At 44.0% G+C, this 20,217-nt stretch overlaps 2 protein-coding genes across 2 annotated transcripts in view; one reads left to right on the top strand and one right to left on the bottom strand.

Annotated features, from left to right (window-relative positions):
- Positions 1-1,966: 1,966 nt before the first annotated feature.
- On the top strand, positions 1,967-17,543 carry LOC310782222 (uncharacterized protein; the record flags this gene model as incomplete). Its single annotated transcript, XM_083642904.1, has 5 exons — positions 1,967-2,149; positions 13,982-14,851; positions 15,103-15,191; positions 15,430-15,601; positions 17,385-17,543. The coding sequence occupies 5 exons, from the start codon at positions 1,967-1,969 to the stop codon at positions 17,541-17,543; spliced, it is 1,473 nt and encodes a 490-aa protein (XP_083499030.1).
- Positions 17,544-18,778: 1,235 nt separating this feature from the next.
- LOC310782221 (mitogen-activated protein kinase-binding protein 1-like) overlaps positions 18,779-20,217 on the bottom strand; it is a gene marked incomplete at both ends in the record, with an annotated part of 43,818 nt that continues 42,379 nt past the window's right edge. Inside the window, 2 exons of the mRNA XM_083642903.1 lie at positions 18,779-19,027; positions 19,460-19,545. Coding sequence (XP_083499029.1) covers positions 18,779-19,027; positions 19,460-19,545 — 335 coding nt within the window. The remainder of the gene's footprint in view (positions 19,028-19,459; positions 19,546-20,217) is intronic.

The raw sequence follows: 20,217 nt of genomic DNA, 5'->3' as shown, positions 1-20,217 counted from the left end.
GCCACGTCAATTTAATTTAGCTTCAAGTCTACTCTAGTCTGGTCCAACAGGTAAATTAGCTAGTCTGGTCTCTACTAACGTTAGTGAAAGTGTTGTTATGAATGATATTAAACAACAACACAACACGGACGAACCATTTTTGTCTTCTTTGTCTGTTTTTGTCTTCAACACGTCAGTTTGTGCCGTCCACCGCCATTATAATGTGTGGACCTCAGGGGTACCCGGAAGTAAATGTAAACATCCCGCTGATTTGGTCTATTGAGATCATTTATCTCCCCTTCTCTTTTGTTCTCTTCTCTCCTGCTGCTGGAGGAGAGCTGGACGCTTGGGTTATGACAAGCACTTGTTTCTATTATCACCTGGAGATGTGGACCATGCTGGACTGGCACCTTTCTACAGCTCGGTGCTGCTGCAGGCATGGCACATTTTCCATGTTACACGTGTCACAGGTGAGACTCCTGGGATGTGGCTGTTTGAAGAACCGTTGTTTTTTAATAACTTTGTAAAGACTCAGACACTGCAGTCTGCCAGCCTGTAAAGACTCAGACACTGCAGTCTGCCAGCCTGTAAAGACTCAGACACTGCAGTCTGCCAGCCTGTAAAGACTCAGACACTGCAGTCTGCCAGCCTGTAAAGACTCAGACACTGCAGTCTGCCAGCCTGTAAAGACTCAGACACTGCAGTCTGCCAGCCTGTAAAGACTCAGACACTGCAGTCTGCCAGCCTGTAAAGACTCAGACACTGCAGTCTGCCAGCCTGTAAAGACTCAGACACTGCAGTCTGCCAGCCTGTAAAGACTCAGACACTGCAGTCTGCCAGCCTGTAAAGACTCAGACACTGCAGTCTGCCAGCCTGTAAAGACTCAGACACTGCAGTCTGCCAGCCTGTAAAGACTCAGACACTGCAGTCTGCCAGCCTGTAAAGACTCAGACACTGCAGTCTGCCAGCCTGTAAAGACTCAGACACTGCAGTCTGCCAGCCTGTAAAGACTCAGACACTGCAGTCTGCCAGCCTGTAAAGACTCAGACACTGCAGTCTGCCAGCCTGTAAAGACTCAGACACTGCAGTCTGCCAGCCTGTAAAGACTCAGACACTGCAGTCTGCCAGCCTGTAAAGACTCAGACACTGCAGTCTGCCAGCCTGTAAAGACTCAGACACTGCAGTCTGCCAGCCTGTAAAGACTCAGACACTGCAGTCTGCCAGCCTGTAAAGACTCAGACACTGCAGTCTGCCAGCCTGTAAAGACTCAGACACTGCAGTCTGCCAGCCTGTAAAGACTCAGACACTGCAGTCTGCCAGCCTGTGAACCAGTCTAAAGAGTGGCTGGTTGCACCAAACTGGGTCATTTGATGAGGATGACAGCAACATCAACGGATGCTCTGAGAGAGAGCAAAACCTGACCTCCTCCCAACCACACACATACCCCCAGTCCCTCCTCTTCTCCCTTCCCTGCCCCTTCATCCCCTCCCCCCTCCTCTTTCTCTCTCTTCCTCCCTCTCTCTCTCCCTCTCCCCCTCCCCCTCCCTCTCTCTCTCTCTCTCTCTCTCTCTCTCTCTCTCTCTCTCTCTCTCTCTCTCTCTCTCTCATATTGTTATTGTAGCCTGTGTTTGTATATAGTATGCTCCTATTACTACTGTAAGTTTTGACAAAAGGCAAAAGGCAGCTGGCGGTCCTTGTATAAGTTGCCCATTGAGAAGCGGGCAGCAGACCTACAGTGGAGGGTTGTACATGGTGCAATAGCTACAAACAGATACAGAGCACATGTGGATCCGGAGCTGGGAGAGGGATGCTCTTTCTGTAATCACATCGAGACCCTGGCACATTTGTTTGTGGAATGCTCACGACTGTCAGAGCTTTTTGAACTCCTGGAAAGGTGGTTTCAGGGTTTGGGAGAGGACTTTTCTTTTGCTGTGTTTGTTTTTGGCCCTAAATACAGTGCAAAAAAGAAGAGTGTCCATATGCACTGATGAACTTTCTGTCTGCTTCTGCCAAGTTGGCCATTTGGCTGACACGTAAGCATCGGACTCAGAATGCCGGCTGTCTGGAGCCGGTGTTGGTTCTGAAGGGACTACTGAAGGCCCGTTTAAGGGTGGAGTACGCCTTCTACAAGATGACGGACAATGTGCTGGAATTCAGCAAGATATGGACGGTTGGGGGGGTTTTGTGCTCTGTGGGAGAAGATGAGGAGTTGTTTGTGAACCTTTGAGAAAATACATGTTTTTTGTGTGTAGTGCATAAAGCTGTGTAGTATTAGGTTTGCAATGGTTTATTAAAGGGAGTTTGAAAATCAAATCTCTTCTCTTCTCTTCTCTTCTCTTCTCTTCTCTTCTCTTCCCATGTCTCTCTCCAGATTGTTCAAACATAGAATGCAGTCAGCAGAACTCCATGACCGTGCAGGCCAGCAACCAACCCCACTGACCTGCTATCAGAGAAATCCTAAACCAGAAGGTCACTCACTCACTCACTCACTCTCTCTCTCTCTCTCTCTCTCTCTCTCACACACACACACACACACACACACACACACACACACAGCTAATGATGTGATGTCATCAGCGATGATGTCAAAAGTGATGTCATAAGGGCGCACACACTGCGCGCACACACACAGACACACAAGAAGGCATTGTGACTAGACTGATCAGTGATGTCATAGGGAGGCACACACGCACACACACACACAAGGAGGCATTGTGACATCACTGATGCAATAACATTTAGTGAGCAACACACACAAACCCGCACGTGCCAATAGGGCAGGCGAGGCCGAGCTACGGGCGAGAGAGAGCCTATGATAATACCATAGGTCTACACACTTACCAAAGTGACATCACTGAAACAGCATGTAACAAGTTTGTTTGTTTGTTTTGCATGTTTGTTTGTGTGTGGGGGGTTCCTATCTGGAGGGGAGCACCGGGAGAACATGCAAACTCCACGCAGAAAGACCCTTTTTGATGGCCCCACCTGGGCTGTAGGCACTGAGGACATGGGAATGGGGACACACTCTCAGCACCCACAGCGTCCCAGGCGGGAATCAAACCCAGGACCTTCTTGCTGAGAGGCGACAGTGCTACCACTGCGCCACCGTGCCCCCCATCTAACAAGGTTAGTGAATGTCCAGAATCAAAACAAAGAAGAGGTCGGCTGCGGTAGCTTCAGCTTAGCGTTAAACAGCCAGAAGACGTAGCTGGGCGCTAGCTAGCTGTTATCATCATAACAAATCCATCATTTTCACTGACTGATCTCTCTTTGTCTCTTCGATTCCACATCTAGCTGCTGTGTTATGTTCTACATCATACTTTGGAACTGCCAGCCTGTGTAGGAGCAGTTCTGTCGACTGTCAGAGCTAGCTAACAGCATGTCAGAGCTAGCTAACAGCATGTCAGAGCTAGCTAACAGCATGTCAGAGCTAGCTAACAGCATGTCAGAGCTAGCTAACAGCATGTCAGAGCTAGCTAACAGCATGTCAGAGCTAGCTAACAGCATGTTAGAGCTAGCTAACAGCATGTCAGAGCTAGCTAACAGCATTAACCACCTATACAGAAGACAGAAAGCAACGTTCATTGTTTACATCATGATCCTGACTGTTTTTCGTTCCATTGTTTGAATACATAAGTTGTCAAGGGAAATGGATCAAGTTGATGTTACTCATCTTATTACCGTAATTTCCGCACTATAAGCCGCACCGGAGTATAAGCCGCAGCAGCAAAATTGCCTGTTTGTTGCATATATAAGCCGCACCGGACTATAAGCTGCAGGTGTTTTAATGTTTTTTTTTTTTTTTTTTTTTTTTTTTTTTAAATTGTGTTTTAAAGCAGCTACGAGCAACTTTTTCGATTGTTATTAAACAGTATAAATTTAATATCAATGCATCACATATGATCTTACCTCTAATAGTCGACGAGACCAAAGCCGTGTGTATCTGAGATTGCTCCCTTAGGTGATTATTAAGCCTATAGTCTGTCTAAACTCGCGCCAACAGGGGGCTCTCTAGAGCGACCGGACCGGGTAACCCGGAAGTGAAACGCGGAAGTGAAACCAGGAAGTGAAACGCAGCTGCCTTTTTATGCCGTTTGCGCTGCCTAGCAACATAACATAAACAATGTGAACGCCACGCATACTCGCGGGAACATCTCTCGTTATATTCTAACAGGTTTTTTGGAAGTTATTTTGTGGTTATGGCCGAAGTGGCTGCTGCAAACCGTTTCATTTCAATTCCTGATCTGCCCTGGCTACAGACACACTAACACTGGCCGATTCACTCGGGGTTCAAGCGAGACTACTCTGCGTTGGTATCGTCGACTATTAGAGGTAAGATGTGATGCATTGATATTAAATTTATACTGTTTAATAACAATCGAAAAAGTTGCTCGTAGCTGCTTTAATGTTTAATTACCATATGTAAGGGTTCATGCACAGAGGGGATTTTTTTTTTTTTTTATATTTTATTTTCGTATTTTAAATTTTTATAGAACACAAACAAGACAAAACAGACAAACAGGCTCAGACACAGAGGAAAGAAAGACAAAACAAAACAAAACAATATAATCAACATTACAAAGTGGTGCCGCCAGCTACCTAAGGTGCTTATGTTCTTGTAAACGGTATACTCGGGATTCCACCCAAGGGGTCCATGGGAAGCCAGCCGGGCGAGTCACCCGTCACCCCTAGCCTCGTTAAGGTAGACCAAAAACGGGTCCCAGATAGTCACAAACTTTCTAATTGTATTGGTTCTCAGGAACCTAAGTCTCTCCATGCGTATAACAGAGGTCATGTCCGTCAACCACAACTGGAAAGAGGGTGGAGAGGGAGATTTCCATTCCTTCAGAATTAGTTTTTTGGCAACAGTTGTCCCCAGTGTCAGAGATTGTTGCACAGCTGTAGGAAAATTCAGAGAGGACTCTGAGCAGCCGAAGATGGCGAGTTCTGCCTCCGGCTGAAGGGCCACCCCGTAGGCCTTAGAGTACCAGTCAAATATTCTGGCCCAGAATCCCGTCAGTGAAGGGCAGAACCAGAAGGCATGAGACAGTGTGCCCTCCGACACTTGACACCTTTCACACAGTGGTGAGATAGTAGGATAAATCTTGTGTAATTTCTGCTTAGAGTAGTGGAGACGGTGAGCGACTTTAAATTGAATCAGCTGATGTCTGCTATTAACTGAGCAGAGTTGTACAACCGACAGGCTCCTTTCCCATATAATGGCAGATAATTCAGTACCAAGTTCTTCCTGCCATGCCTCTCTAATCCTCTCAGTAGAGGCCATGGTACAATCATCAAATAGACACACAAATCTAGAGATGAGGTGCTTGGAGTGAGGAGGGCTCAGCAAAACATCAAAAAGAGCATGTTCATTTGGGAGCGCTTCAAAGGCCTGAATCTTGGATCTAACATAGTTTCTGATTTGTAGGAATCTGAGCCAGTCCGTGCCTGGCAACTCAAACGTCCCCTTCAGTAAATCAAAGGATGCAAAATGACCATCTATATATAGGTCTTTGATGGAAGCCAGACCCCTCTCACTCCAGGCATGGTAGTTTCTATCTGACCAGGGAGGCAAAAAAGAGTGATTCAAACAAATTGGAGTGTGGATGGAAACATCTGGTAGACTCAAAACTTTCCTAACTTGGTTTAGAATTCTGAGGGAGTTTCTCACAACAAAACCCAAATCTTTAAGAGTCCCCGGCCTCTCTAGCTTAGAAAATAAGATGGCTGGCAGAGAAGAGTTGGCAATAGAGCTAGCCTCCATTTTCAGCCACAAGGGGGCCCCAAAAGCTAAATTGTCAGGGGTCCCTTGCCGCCAAAACATTAGAGTTCTAACATTGGCAGCCCAGTAGTAGTGCCTAAACACTGGTAAGGCCAGCCCCCCTTCAGACTTGGGTTTCTGCAAGTGAATTTTCGAAATTCTATGATTTTTATAATTCCAGATATAGGACAGAATTATTGAGTCCAGTTCTTTGAAAAAAGCTGATGTAAGGAAGATGGGGAGGTTTTGACACAGATAGAGGAACCTGGGAAGTGAAACCATCTTAACTGAGTTTATACAGCCAATCATAGACAAGGGCAAGATTTTCCAGTTTTCTATACATTGTTTAAGTCTTAAAACAAAATCACCAAAATTCAACTTAAATATTAATGTAGGATCTCTAGGTATATGCACAGAGGGGATTGTCGGGAAAGAGATGGCTGTTTGAGGAAGCTCCCATTTATTAACATTTCAACAAAACAACATAACACAACACCACCTGTGTTTTTTTTTACAGTGCACACAGTGTCCGCGGTGTGGTGAAAAGAGGGCAAGAGAGGAAATTAAAACAGAAGTGGATTTATAGTTAGAAAGAGTGCTAAAAAAGAGAGATTTATTTTTTTATTTTTTTATTTTTTGGAAAAAATCCATAGATAAGCCACACCGTTATATAAGCCGCAGGGCCAAAAAACGGGGGAAAAGCCGTGGCTTATAGTCCGAAATTTACGGTAATTGTTTTCACGTTTATTAGTTTTGGTTTATAGGTACCCTGCTGGGGTCACTTTCGATGTCATGCCACTAACGTTACGTGTCCTTTTCTGTCTTTGCTCCGTTTAAGCTAACCGGCGTGTCTGTGGTTTCTGCAACGAGGCTCAAATCTGTCCCAGTATTCCACTGACGCAACGTTACAACTTGTCTCCTGAGTCTTTGCACTCTGACATCATCAGCCAGCTACATTGTCTCTGCCACACTGGTCAGCCAGACTAAGCAGAAAGTATCCAGGTGAGACAGACTCACTTTCTTTTCCTGATTTTTCTCCACAATTATACTTGGCCAATTTATCTCCATGTTGCCCTATTCATAGCTTTCAAGGGGCGTAACGTGCTGCCGGGAACGCCCACCTGGCGGTCAAAAAAAAAACTTGCCAGCCATGTCGACTAGTTTCTCACGCTGTGTTTGTTCAGGCAAAGTGCCGGATAGCCTACCTGTTGTGGTATCGGTTGCACTAAACCGACGAGGAGACACGCCTGGCTTGTGCTTTCACAGAATCCCGTCGGAGAAAGAAAGGAGGAGGTTGTGGATTTGTGCGAGTGGTTCAGTCGCTGGGCAGGGGAAATGCAAATAGCTTTTTTTTCTACTATCAAGGTACACACGTCTTTGCTCTTTGCGGCCAACATTTCATCAAAGGTAAGCTCAAGTAACGTTAACGGGGTATTAATCATTATTGTAACGTTACTTGAGCTTACCTTTGATGAAATGTTGGCCACAAAGAGCAAAGACGTGTGTACTTTGATGGTAGAAAAAAAAGCTATTTGCATTTCCCCTGCCCAGCGACTGAACCACTCGTCGGTTTAGTGCAACCGATAGCACAACAGGTAGGCTATCCGGCACTTTGCCTGAACAAACACAGCGTGAGAAACTAGTCGACACGGCTGGCAAGTTTTTTTTTTGACCGCCAGGTGGGCGTTCCCGGCAGCACGTAACGTCCCTTGAAAGCTATGAATTGGCTGCCCCGGTCGCTGCTCCACCCTCTGCCGATCTGGGGAGAGCCGAGACTAGCACCATGCTTCCTCCGACACATGCGCAGTTGCCAGCCGCTTCTTTTCACCTGACAGGGGGAGCCAGCAGGACGTACCACCAGGCCCGTAGCTACCATTGAGGACACCGAGGTCATGACCTCGGTATTTTCCACACCAAAAAAATAAATAAAAATAATAGGAAAATAGCCCCGGTCCCCAGATCTATTAATCTGTCATTGATGTTTTAATGCGACAGTTGATCGGAAATGCAACAATTTGCTTCCTCTCTGTGTGCTATAGAAGGAAGCGAGATAACTCACAACATTCAGATTTTGCATTGGGGCTAGATTGGGGCTAGACTTTGGGGACAGTTCTATTGAAGTGAATGGGTAAGTAACTCCCCTGTAAGTGATGTTTGTGTAGATGGGCCATTGTATTTAATTGAGCAGTATTCTGCCATGTGACCTGTATGCAGAATATAAATTATATTATGTGGGGAGACATTTATTTTTTGTATCATTTTAAAGCAACAGCACAGTAAAGAGGATATTAATCTAACATGATGTATGTAGTTCTTTATAGATCTAGCCTCTTCATTTTGCTCTCAAAGTGCACCAGATTGAAGCATTTTACTTTAAAATGGACAAAAAAAATTATCCGGGGGGGGGGACAGCCCCCCCTGGGCCCCCCACGCCGTGCTAAAATGACCTCGGTATTTCTCAAACCCTGGCTACGGGCCTGCTCTCCCCCCCCTCTGCCTGAGACTCACTCTACCGAGCGCGGCTCAGCAAGTCCAGAGAGATGATGAACCTGAAATAGGGCGAGTCCATTTCAGGCATTCCATTCAGTGTAGTCAGGCTGAACAGAAAGAGCTGGACTTACCAAACTGGGAGGATCGCTCACCAAAGCGACCTCAAGCTAAATCTCCCCCTTGACTGACCAAGTCAGCCTAACCATCACCGCCTAGTCCTTCCCAAATTCTAGAAAAACCGCCATTTTGAGAACGAGGCTGCCATCGCACGATCAGACCCGCCCCTCAGCCAATCCTGTGATGACACTGCCGTGACATCATAGGAGACAGCCTTACTTAACCACTCCTCTTCCCCACTCTCTCTTCCCCTCCTCTCTCTAACACACACATGATTACACACACACACACACACACACACACACACGCACGCACGCATGCACACACACACACACACACACAGACACACACAGACGCCACACAGACTTAACACACATACATACACACACACTTACACATCCTGGTGTAAAATCTCCCATCAAGTTATACTAGTGATGTGTACTGTATCATCAGTGTTGGGGGTAACTCATTACAAAAGTAACATATTACATGTATATTACTTTTAGCAGTAACTCAGTAATATAACTTATTACTTATAGGATTTCAGTAATATTATACCAGTTACTTTGTCAAGTAACTCAAGTTACAAATTGAGTAATTTATTTTTTAATCCAAGCACATGTTTAAATAAAGATACAATCATTTCCTAAATTGTGTTTTTATGCAAATAACCACTATAGATAACATTTAGAATTTTGGATTGTTTACACTAACTTTACAAGGCGGTTTTATTTTTCGGGATGGTTCCGGGGCAGCGATGTCATTCTGCTGCTCTCTCTCGTCTCTCGTAACGGACAAGCCCGTCTTTTATTGTCACACGAACACCACAATACATGCATGCGGCCACAACACACTCATGCTGATGGTGGCCGGTGAAAAGTGTCCTCTGCATTTAACCCATCCAGGCATGTCCTTTCCTCCGGGGGGCAGGCCAGGAGCAGTGGTCGCTTTCTCGTACATGCTGTGTACTGTGTGCTGTGTGCTGTGTGCTGTGTGCTGCTTTTATTGGTGGAAGTAATGCAAAAGTAGTGTAATAAGTAATGAGTTACTCTACAAAGACAGTAATATGGTAAAGTAACTTATTACTTTACAATGAAAGTAACTAGTAATATGTAGTATTACATTTTTTCAATTAGCTGTGGATGGGATTAGTTTGTAAATTAGATGTGATGAAATGATGTTTCCATTGATATTGTGATTAAGTAAATATTTTTATTACATAATTCTATGAATCTTTAGTGTTTATTCATGTATACTATTTGTGGTGATCAGTGACAGAAGCTTACGGACTTGAGCCTTCAAATAACTGTACAACGTATAATATTAATATATATTATGAGACTGATTATTGGTTTGGTGTCTAAAATCAGCCATAACTGGACATTCAGACAGGTGTGTGGACTTATCCATACTGGTGCCCCTAATCTGAGAGAATACGATATTCTCTGACAAATTCCATACATTTATGGACACATATTTCATAACCAAACCAGCTCCTACGAGCACAACATATGTGAGGTGGCAGTCGGTCCAGTTCAGTGACTCTACAGAACCACTTTAGGCCCAGCGACAGGTCCAGTTCAGTGTAGACTCTACAGAACCACTTTAGGCCCAGTGACAGGTCCAGTTCAGTGTAGTCTCTACAGAACCACTTTAGGCCCAGCGACAGGTCCAGTTCAGTGTAGACTCTACAGAACCACTTTAGGCCCAGCGACAGGTCCAGTTCAGTGTAGACTCTACAGAACCACTTTAGGCCCAGTGACAGGTTCAGTTCAGTGTAGTCTCTACAGAACCACTTTAGGCCCAGCGACAGGTCCAGTTCAGTGTAGACTCTACAGAACCACTTTAGGCCCAGCGACAGGTCCAGTTCAGTGTAGACTCTACACCACGCCACACCACACCCAGACACACACATACACACACAAACACCACCAGAGGCACATACACACTAGAAACGAGTGTGCAGAATTTCTTGAACAGTAAAGACCCAGCTGGAAAGAAATTTGCATTGAATTTGTGGGGGAATTAAAATTGGAGTCTCACCACTCTACAGGGTTATAGAATTCCTGGCATTTTTCTCAGCACAGATGATGGTAAATCTAATAACGCTGTGAAGAAAACACAGTCAGTTAGTGTTATTTGTTAAGACGTTACCCTGGAGACCGTGACTTATTTGGCTCAGTTTGAGCACAGTGACATCACTCCCACTTGATGTTATCGAAGATACTGGTCCAATTCCCAACGAACGTGTGAGTACAAACCCCTCTGTTGAAGGCCAAACAAATAGGGCTGTGGCGATTCACTTATCTCCCGATTCGATACTATCACGATTCTTGGGTGCCGATTCGATTTATATTGCGATTCTTAAGTATTGCGATTCTACGATTATTGCGATTCGATATTACGATTTATTGCGATTTTTGTTTCTTTTTTTATTTTCTTTTTTTCAGTTTGTTTGCTTTTTTACTCTAGAACATGGGAAAAGTTTAATCATACACTTCTAGAGACTGTATATTATATCATGAGTAGGGCTGGGCGATATAGTTAAAAACAGGGGCGGACTGGGATCATAATTCAGGCCGGGCATTAGATACCAAGCAGGCCAGGCCGATATGGGCCGACGCGCGTGAAATTTGTCTGTTTGAAGCCCAATTTGGGCCAAGTCCAATTTTACAATGAGATGCACCCACTTTAACCCTGAAGTGTAATTATTACTTCAGACTAACTAATAAAGTAATAAAACCACTAGTAAACCAGTAGGCGGCGCCTGGCCTGCTGTTCAGTGAGTGGCCTGACTGCGGGCACCCAATTTTTTTTTTTTTTTTTTTTTTGCGATTATCGATTCTGTAAAAGATCGATTAAAAAAATCGTGACATTAAAAATCGCGATACTTAAGTGAATCGATTTTTTCCCCCACCCCTACAAACAAACCCAGCTCTGGGCTTCACCTTTCCAACAGCAGTGAGGAGTGAGTGTGTGAACCCAGCAGCAGCAGCAGCAGCAGCAACGTCGATCAGTTGCCAACGCGTGAATCAGTGGGACACGCAGGGCTGACGGAGAAGAATCAGGATAATTGCGTTAAACTCTGTGAGCCAGACACATGTGGCCATTAAGGGGTGTCACAGTCCCATGACGGCCCAGTGCCCAGCAACCACAGCAGCAGCTTTGTGTTGTCAGTCAGGGGCAGGCAGCACTGACCTGCTGGAGATGACTACTACTTTTCTCACATACGGTAGGTTATACATTTTAGTATTTTGGTATACCTCGTTGTTCCCCACATATACCTTGGGTTTATTTCAAACTACTTCTCTCTCTCTCTTTATCTCTCTCTCTCGCCACACACACACACACACACACACACACACACACACACACACACACACACTCGAAGACGTGCGCGTACACACACGCGTACACACACACTCGATGAAGAGAAGACAAAGTTATGAAGATAACATGAGCAAAACTAAAATGCCCTTCTATTGCATCTTCAACACTTTAATGAGAACACGTGACCCACCATATATTATATACCTTGTGCTGTGACAGCTCTTCCTGTGAGGGTGTGGTTTTGAGGTGGTGAGGAGGAAGTGAGGAGTGGCCAGCTGGTCACAGGGTTTGCGGCTATAAAGGAGTGTGTGTGTCTGTCTGTGTGTTTGGCTCCAAGCGGACTGCTGACTGATTCACCTCAACTCCTCCTGTGTGCACCTGGGGACCAAAGACAAAAGAAGGTAACTCCTATTTTCAATGCTACTGTGGAGGTTAGGGATCAGGACCAGAACATGTGTCTTGGGTCTACTAGCATATTTTCATGAGGCAGGGTCCCAGGGGGAAAAATATTGACTGTTTGGGCCCTGGGCTGATGTGGGATCAAATCTCCTGCTGTATAGTGTGGAACGTGTATTGTGTGTGTGTGTATTGTGTGTAGTGTGGAACGTGTATTGTGTATTGTGTGTACGGGGGCAATTGTAGGGAGCTCAGGTCATCGAAACGATGAAATAATACATTAAAATGTATTCATCGGCTTGTGTTGAATCAACTTGATTGGAGCGATGCTGCGGTTGATGCTAATGTTGAAAATTATGATGACGATATGGTTATATTACAAGGCTATTCCTAACTCACTATGTAGGATACATGTATCAATGGAAATTAGGAAATTATATATATATATATATATATATATATATATATATATATATATATATATATATATATATATATATATGATGTAAATAGGATAATAATAATTAGGCTGTAAATAAATATAAATATGTATGTATGTATGTATGTATGTATGTATGTGTGTATATATATATTTATATATATCCTATATATTTATTAGGATGTAAATAGGATAATAATTAGGCTGTAAATAAAATAAATACATATATATATATATATATATATATATATATATATATATATATTTATTTATTTATTTTTTTATTTTTTTACAGTCCAATTATATATATACATACATACATACATATATATATATATATATATATATATATATATATATATATATATATATATATATATATATATATATACTGGAAATATGACATGTGACTTTAGCTTTTGCCTTAAAATGGTCTTTGTATATAGACGGTTTTAACTTGACAACAAAAACATTCTAAATTGAACCCCCACTCACTTCCTGTTGCAGTGTTTGCTATGGACATAAAAGGAAAAAAAACATTCAAGTGCAGGACTGACCATTCCGTGAAAACTGTCTATACAGCTGAGCGGCGAAAACAAAAGTAACGATGTCGAGTGAATATTTCTGCAGTTTGCTGAATGCTGAGAAAGTGCTGTGGGGTTGCGCTCTGGTGAAAACCGTCTATACCATTAGCTGGATAGTGAAATAATCATCATCATCATAATACTGATGATGATACAACTTTTTATAGCTTGGTTGCAATTCTAAGGTAATAATCAATATGAACGACAAGTGTGAAATAGCAAGGGTGGTCACTTCAATCAATTAGAAAGAATAATTGAATGTGCTGTCACAAGAACAAGTTAGTGGCAGAGTGACTTGATTCATTGTTGTTGCACATTCCTCTCTAAGAGCACCTCAGCCACTCAGCCACGGGCACAAGCCACAATCAATATGCCATTATGTGTCTGCATGAGACAGGTCCTTTTTTATTCTCATCATTCAGTTAGTGCATCCCATGACATACAATCATTGGCTTTAGTTACTTATGTTTCCATATGGATCTCCTTCCCTGTCTTCTTTGCTGATATACTTTGTCATCTTCAAAAGCTTTAGAGTCCTCTGGTGGTCATTTAGAGAACTATAGCTTCTCTCGTGTCTTCTGTATCTTGTCAAAATAAATTACTAAATCTATTTTTGGTTGTTTGATTGTTGTTTTACAGGTGGAATGGATGTAAGTACCTCATCAAATTCTTTGACCTCTAAGAATGATTGGGGTCATTGCATTTTCTCCCCCTCCCCACAGTTTTTCATCTGAATATAAATGTTTTTTTTTGCTTATGTCAATGGGCCATGTTTGCAACTGCAAGTTGGTGTCCTCCATCCTCTCCACCCTCTCTCTCCCCCATATCCTGACCCCTGACCCTTCCCTCCCTCCCTCCCCCTCCCCTCCTCCTCCTCTCCCTCAGCAATGTGGCAGTCCTCTGTGCCCGCCTGCTGGTTCTGCCCCACAGGCTAACAGCATTTGGCCCAGTCAGCAGCAGCCCGGGGGAGGGTTCCCTGTTTGGCCAGGACAGCCCACCCAGCCTCAGCCATGCTGGACTGGCCAGCCCAACACGCCCTGCTGGCCGGGGACACAAGCAGCCCCAGGTCCCACATATGGCCCGAGTCAAGGTCAAACATATGTCCCGGGTCAAGGTCCCATATATGCCCCGGTTCAAGGTCCCACATATGCCCCGGGTCAAGGTCCCACATATGCCCCGGGTCAGGGTCCCACATATGCCCCAGGTCAGGGTCCCACATATGCCCCAGGTCAGGGTCCCACATATGCCCCAGGTCAGGGTCCCACATATGCCCCAGGTCAGGGTCCCACATATGCCCCAGGTCAGGGTCCCACATATGCCCCAGGTCAGGGTCCCACATATGCCCCAGGTCAAGGTCCCACATATGCCCCAGGTCAAGGTCCCACATATGCCCCGGGTCAGGGTCCCACATATGCCCCAGCCTCACTTCCAGCCCCGGCCCCTGCTCCAACCCCAGCCCCAGCACCGGCCCCTGCTCCAATCCCAGCACCAGCACCGGCTCCGGGGCAGCCATGCCAGCCGTGCTGGCCCGGGCCTCAGTATCAGCCTGCCCAGCCGCCAGCACCAGCTGTGGAACCGCAGCCAACTCCAGCTCCGGTCCCGGCGCCACTTCCCGCTCCCGCGATCCAGCCGACTGCACCAGGCTGGCCTACACCCACATCTTGGCCTTACAACCCCGGACAGCCAGGGTGGCCCGGGCAGAACCCAACCCTCATGCCTCCACACTGGCCAGTGCCACCCGCATCTGGACCACTAGTGAGTCAACAAGGAATCTGAATAAGGCATAGACACAGATAGGTCACGGTGTCAGCTTTTTACAGTTCTTAGACTCTTTGCTCATTATGCAGGAGATACAAGTGATGGGTGGATGGATGGATGCGTGCATAGATAGATGGATGACTGATGGGTGGGCCTAGGGATAATTACATTAATTGATGTTAATTGACTTATGGATATTCACTGATTGATTTAGAGTACAGAATGATTGAACTGGCTTCCCTTCACAGAGTGTGCCATACAACTTGAACCTGGCCCGAGGAGTCTATGACAAGATGATGATGACCATCAGGGGCCACGTCAAACCTAATGCTAAAATGTAAGTTTATTCACATGTCATCTACAGTGTCTTTCTGATCCAGAAGTTGGATCTCTGTTTTCTCTATATAGTCTCTAAATGTCATATTGTTTTTCTAAGTTGTAACCAAATCCAACAATCCTGACAGAAATATCGCAAGCACTAGAGACAACAGTGTCAACATTTGTCAGATTTTGTAAGTCATACTAAAGGGAGCTGTATCCTGAAGTGTAACCAGTATTATGGAATCCTCCCTCAGGTTCACGGTGAACTTCCTGCGAGGCAACGACATCGCCTTTCACATCAACCCCCGCTTCAGCGAGGGGGGCAAACAGGTGATGGTGCGTAACAGCAAGGTGGGCGAGCGCTGGGGCAACGAGGAGAGGAACCTCAAGTCTGCCTTCCCCTTTGCTGCTGGGAGCGCATTCGAGGTCAGTGGCAGAGAGACCAGACACACGCTTTTTTAGCTAGAGGCAGTGGATTGCAGCCTGACCCTGGCCAGACTCTGGCAGAGTCAGGTTAAGTTGATTGAGGAACGTGCTTAAAGATGCTACTTTTTTTTTTTTTTTTTTACCTTTGTTTAACCAGGAAGTCCCATTGAGATGCGAGATCTCTTTTACAAGGGAGACCTGGCCAAGACAACAGCAGCAATAAAATATATGGTACATCACACAAGAACACATAAACCATAGAGTAGCCATAATAAAAAAAAGCATCTATACCAGGGGTGGCCAAACTTTTTGGGTTGTGGGACACATACAGAAAGATATGGGCCAAACAATATTAAGCGCGCCAGTTTTCAACCTGTTTACACTGAAAACGGGGAAAAAATTAGACCAGAAAACCCTTCAAAATTTCATTTCTACCTAAATAAATATATGACACATAGTTTATTGATGTGCTCACCTATTACAATGGGTATTTCTGTACGTTTTCAAATGTTCTTTTCCTGTGCCAACACGTTAAGACAGAGATAATTGAACATAACATTAGTATTAAACATTCATTCAGTATTAAAAATGTAAAAAAAAAGAAAAAAAAAAAAAAAAAAAAGACCAGGTCAGGGTACAGGGTCATTTTTCAGTTTCTTTTCCATTTCTGTTTTTTTGTTTTCTTGTTTTTCCATTTTAAACTTTAAAACGGAAAAACTTTTTTTCCCTTTTTTTTGCTAAATTCATTCACTTAAAAACGGGCAGCAGGCAGCAGGCCGCCCGTGGGCCGTAGTAGGGCTGGAAAGGGTTGGAAAGGCGTTTGGGAAGGCTGGTCCTAGATAAGGGAACAGCTGTACTGCAGTCAGGCTCCTGGAGGTCAGTGGGAAGTCAAAGACTGGGGGACTCACTGTCTTGTTGTTCAATAACAATCTGTAACAAACATGTTCATTATGATGGTTATCGTGGGCTCTAACAGTGTCTGTCTGTGTCACTGACGCCAATAACAACTATGTAGACGTTTCTTGGGGGTTACTCAACTAAATAACTGATTTTGGATCGTCATTCATCAGGATAGTAATGCATAACACTAAAGCTAAACCATTTTGTCATGGGGTTAGGCTACATACAGTATAGGCCTATCATGTCATGGTTCATCAGATCAGTCCTGCAACCAATTTTACATTTTCAATCTCATTGTGTATTTTTTTGGATTAGAAACGTGTGTCTGAAAGTTGGATTGACATAGAATCATCCTAATAAATAAATAATATATATATAATATATAATGTATATATATTATATATATAGCTATACATTATATATATATTATGTATATATAATATATACATTAATATATAATATATATATTAATATAATATATTAATATATATAAATAAATATATATAAAAAATAGATATATATTTAAAAAATACATCCTATATATATATATATATATATATATATATATATATATAGGGATTCAATGAAGTGGGCATTGTGTGTAAAGTAGCTCAGTCTAGATGGAGTAGTCTACATTCTCAGTCTTGTGCTTTGTTTCAGTCTAGATCAGTGTTTCCCAAACTAGGGGTCGGGACCGCGGACCCATGGGGGGGCGGTGGGTCATCATGGCAACTCATTACCCTATGTTTTTCTGTGTGAGTTTGGGTCCCAGAGAGACACAGAATTTATCTTTTGGGTCCTGCAAGATGAAAAAGTTTGGAAACCCCTGGTCTAGATGGAAGGAGGAGTAGCCTACATGTTCAGTCTTGTGCTTTTGTTTCAGATGAAGATCCTCTGCACACATGAAGAGTTCCGGGTGGCGGTGAACAACATACCCCTGTTTGAGTACCGACACCGCGTCAGAGAGCTCAACCAGATCGACAGAATCAACATCCTGCATGACGTCGTGCTCACCTACATGAATGTGGAGACACTTCCATGAGAAACACACATACACACACACACACACACACACACAGACACACACACACACACACACACACACACACACACACACACACACAATTAACATAATATACTGTAGGAGCTCAAGCTTTCCCAATGTTATATCATGGTGTTATGATTTAAGACAAAATGATGTGTGTTACCAGAATATTAACGGTGATATGAGCTGAGCTCATTCTAAAATGTGCCACAATAAGCTCAAGCCACTTTCCTATGCAAGATAGCTAACCATTTAGTGTGCACAAAGCATTTGTTTCTTTGTTGAACATGAGGATGCTACCGCTATGTATTACATGTAATCTTTCTATGCTATTGAAGTGCAAAGAGAAGACAATGGGCCAATACTGCCTGAAAACAGCAACCGGGTGGATTGGAGGCCTCCAATGCATTATGCACGGGACTCTGTGAAATAAACAGCCACTAAAATAAAATAATCAGTCCAAAAGAAATGATCTGTGTCATTGTTTCCGCCGTTTATTGTCTCAAAGAACAACAGTGCAGCTTTAAGCTGTACAGGAGTAAGGCTGTGAGGAAGCTCTTTCAGAGAAACACAAACTCCCAGTCAAACATTCAAATCAGCACTATGAAAACATTGTACAAAATTGCATAGAATGAACACAGACTAACAAAAACCCATTCATTATTATATACACAAAAATCAATCAGTATAAGTTTAACATTTACTTTTGAAACATCGACAGTGCTTATGAACATTTCACATTATAAAGTGTCAAACAGAGAAGGCAACTGGAAAACATGATAAATATGGCAACTCTTTTAGATCCTGTAAACATAGTAACGTCTCCTAAAGGCCCAATTAAACTCTACGTTAAAGACGGAGACGGACAGAGCCGTCCTCATTTCGTGCGTATTTCTGTCCGTCCTCTGAAAGCTTACAGATAGGCATGAAACGGAGCAGAACCACACACACACACACACTCACACATTTGACTCTCTACTGCCCACTGGTGGATGTATCGCTTAACACGATGCTAATGTGAAAGACGCATGGAAGTATGTGGGCAGTGACGATTACACCGTTTGAAACGGACGCATTTATTTTCGTATGAAAATGAATGAGCCTTTACCTGTATTTCAGTCTATACATATATACATATATATATATATCTCTGTACAAAGTATGAGAGAGAGAGAGAGAGAGAGATAGAGAATGAGCATGCACTTGCAGGCTCCTTGTATTGACCCGTTTGCTCAGGTCTTGCCATCCAGTCTCTTCTCCACAGACTTCAGCAGCAGCTCAGAGTATTGCTGCAGCAGGGCCAGCGTCCTCTCTCCCTCACCTTTGACCCCCAGGTCCCCTCGCCCCGCTTGGCCCCCCGCGGGGTGTGAGGTGGGGTTGGGCAGCGAGTGCAGCTCTGCCTGCGCCACGCCCAGGGACTCGAAGAGAACCCTCCTCATCTCCTGCTGGTCTTCACCGGGCTCCGGGCCGCAGCTCAGCACCTGCTTATAGAGCAGACACACACACACACACACACACACACACACACACACACACACACACACACACACACACACACACACACACACACACACACACACACACACACACACACACACACACACACACACACACACACACACACACACACACACACACAGCAGTCAGTCAGCCAGGCAGGCACAGAGTGAGACTTGCTATCTCTAGATAAAACTAATTATCTCTATGAGGAAATCGAACCATTATAGCAAGCAGTCATACAGTAGGATGCATCAGAGAAGAATAGGAGGGTATGTAGACGTACTAAACAAAATAAAAATACGAAAAACAATGATGGACTTTAGCACTAACAGTACGTGGGAAAATAGCAGTAATAGTATCCACAGCAGCAGAACTTTTTAAGATGTAAAAAGACCAAATGTTCGCTGGCTGACCGTAGTGTAGAGCATGACGGTTCTCCTCAGACTGTTGTGAAGCTCAGTAGCGGCCTGCCTACACGTTTCCAATGTGATAGAATGATCTGGAGAGAGAAATTATTACATTATATATTACATTATAAATGTGAAATCTGTACAGATTCAAGTGTGCGGAAATTCCTTTTATATTTGTAACTCTAGTTATTTTTCCAGCACCTTGGCCGAGACTTGGCTGGGTCGAGCGGTGGCCCTCCCTCACATTATATTACATTATAAAACGGCTCTCTCAAATCAAGCAATCTGATTGGTTCACAGCCATTGTATAAATCCAGTAACCCACTCCAATAACCCATGGCCATGGGTTATTGAGTTGCCATGGCAACTCCCTTACTAAAAGGCTTTGGTTACCTCAAATGACAGTGTAGAAAAAACAAATGGCGGAGACAGCTGTCAGATCCTTGTGAATCGATCTTCGCTTATAACTTTACTAATACTTAGCAGAAAATTATGTTTTGTACAAGAATAGACGCGGGCTAATGTCTTCTTTGCAAAAAAAGGCTGTTAACCCCGCATTTAACCCTGTAACGTTAGTTGGTGTCGGGCTTTCCAGAAAGCTCTCAGCTTCTCAGCAAGTGCTGAGAATGCAGCGCTGCGCTCGAGCTGCGTGTCAGGCTTTCCAGAAAGCTCTCAGCTTCTCAGCAAGCGCCAGGATTGGCCAATGTCAACTTCAGTCTCCAGAACGATCCAATCAAATCACCCGCATGTTCTTGCGGTCC

The sequence above is a fragment of the Poromitra crassiceps genome, assembly GCF_964638095.1.
Source record: "Poromitra crassiceps genome assembly, chromosome: 9".
Classification (NCBI taxonomy): Eukaryota; Metazoa; Chordata; class Actinopteri; order Beryciformes; family Melamphaidae; genus Poromitra; species Poromitra crassiceps.
The sequence above is the reverse complement of the archived record's forward strand: the minus strand, read 5'-3'. Positions and strand labels throughout refer to the sequence as shown.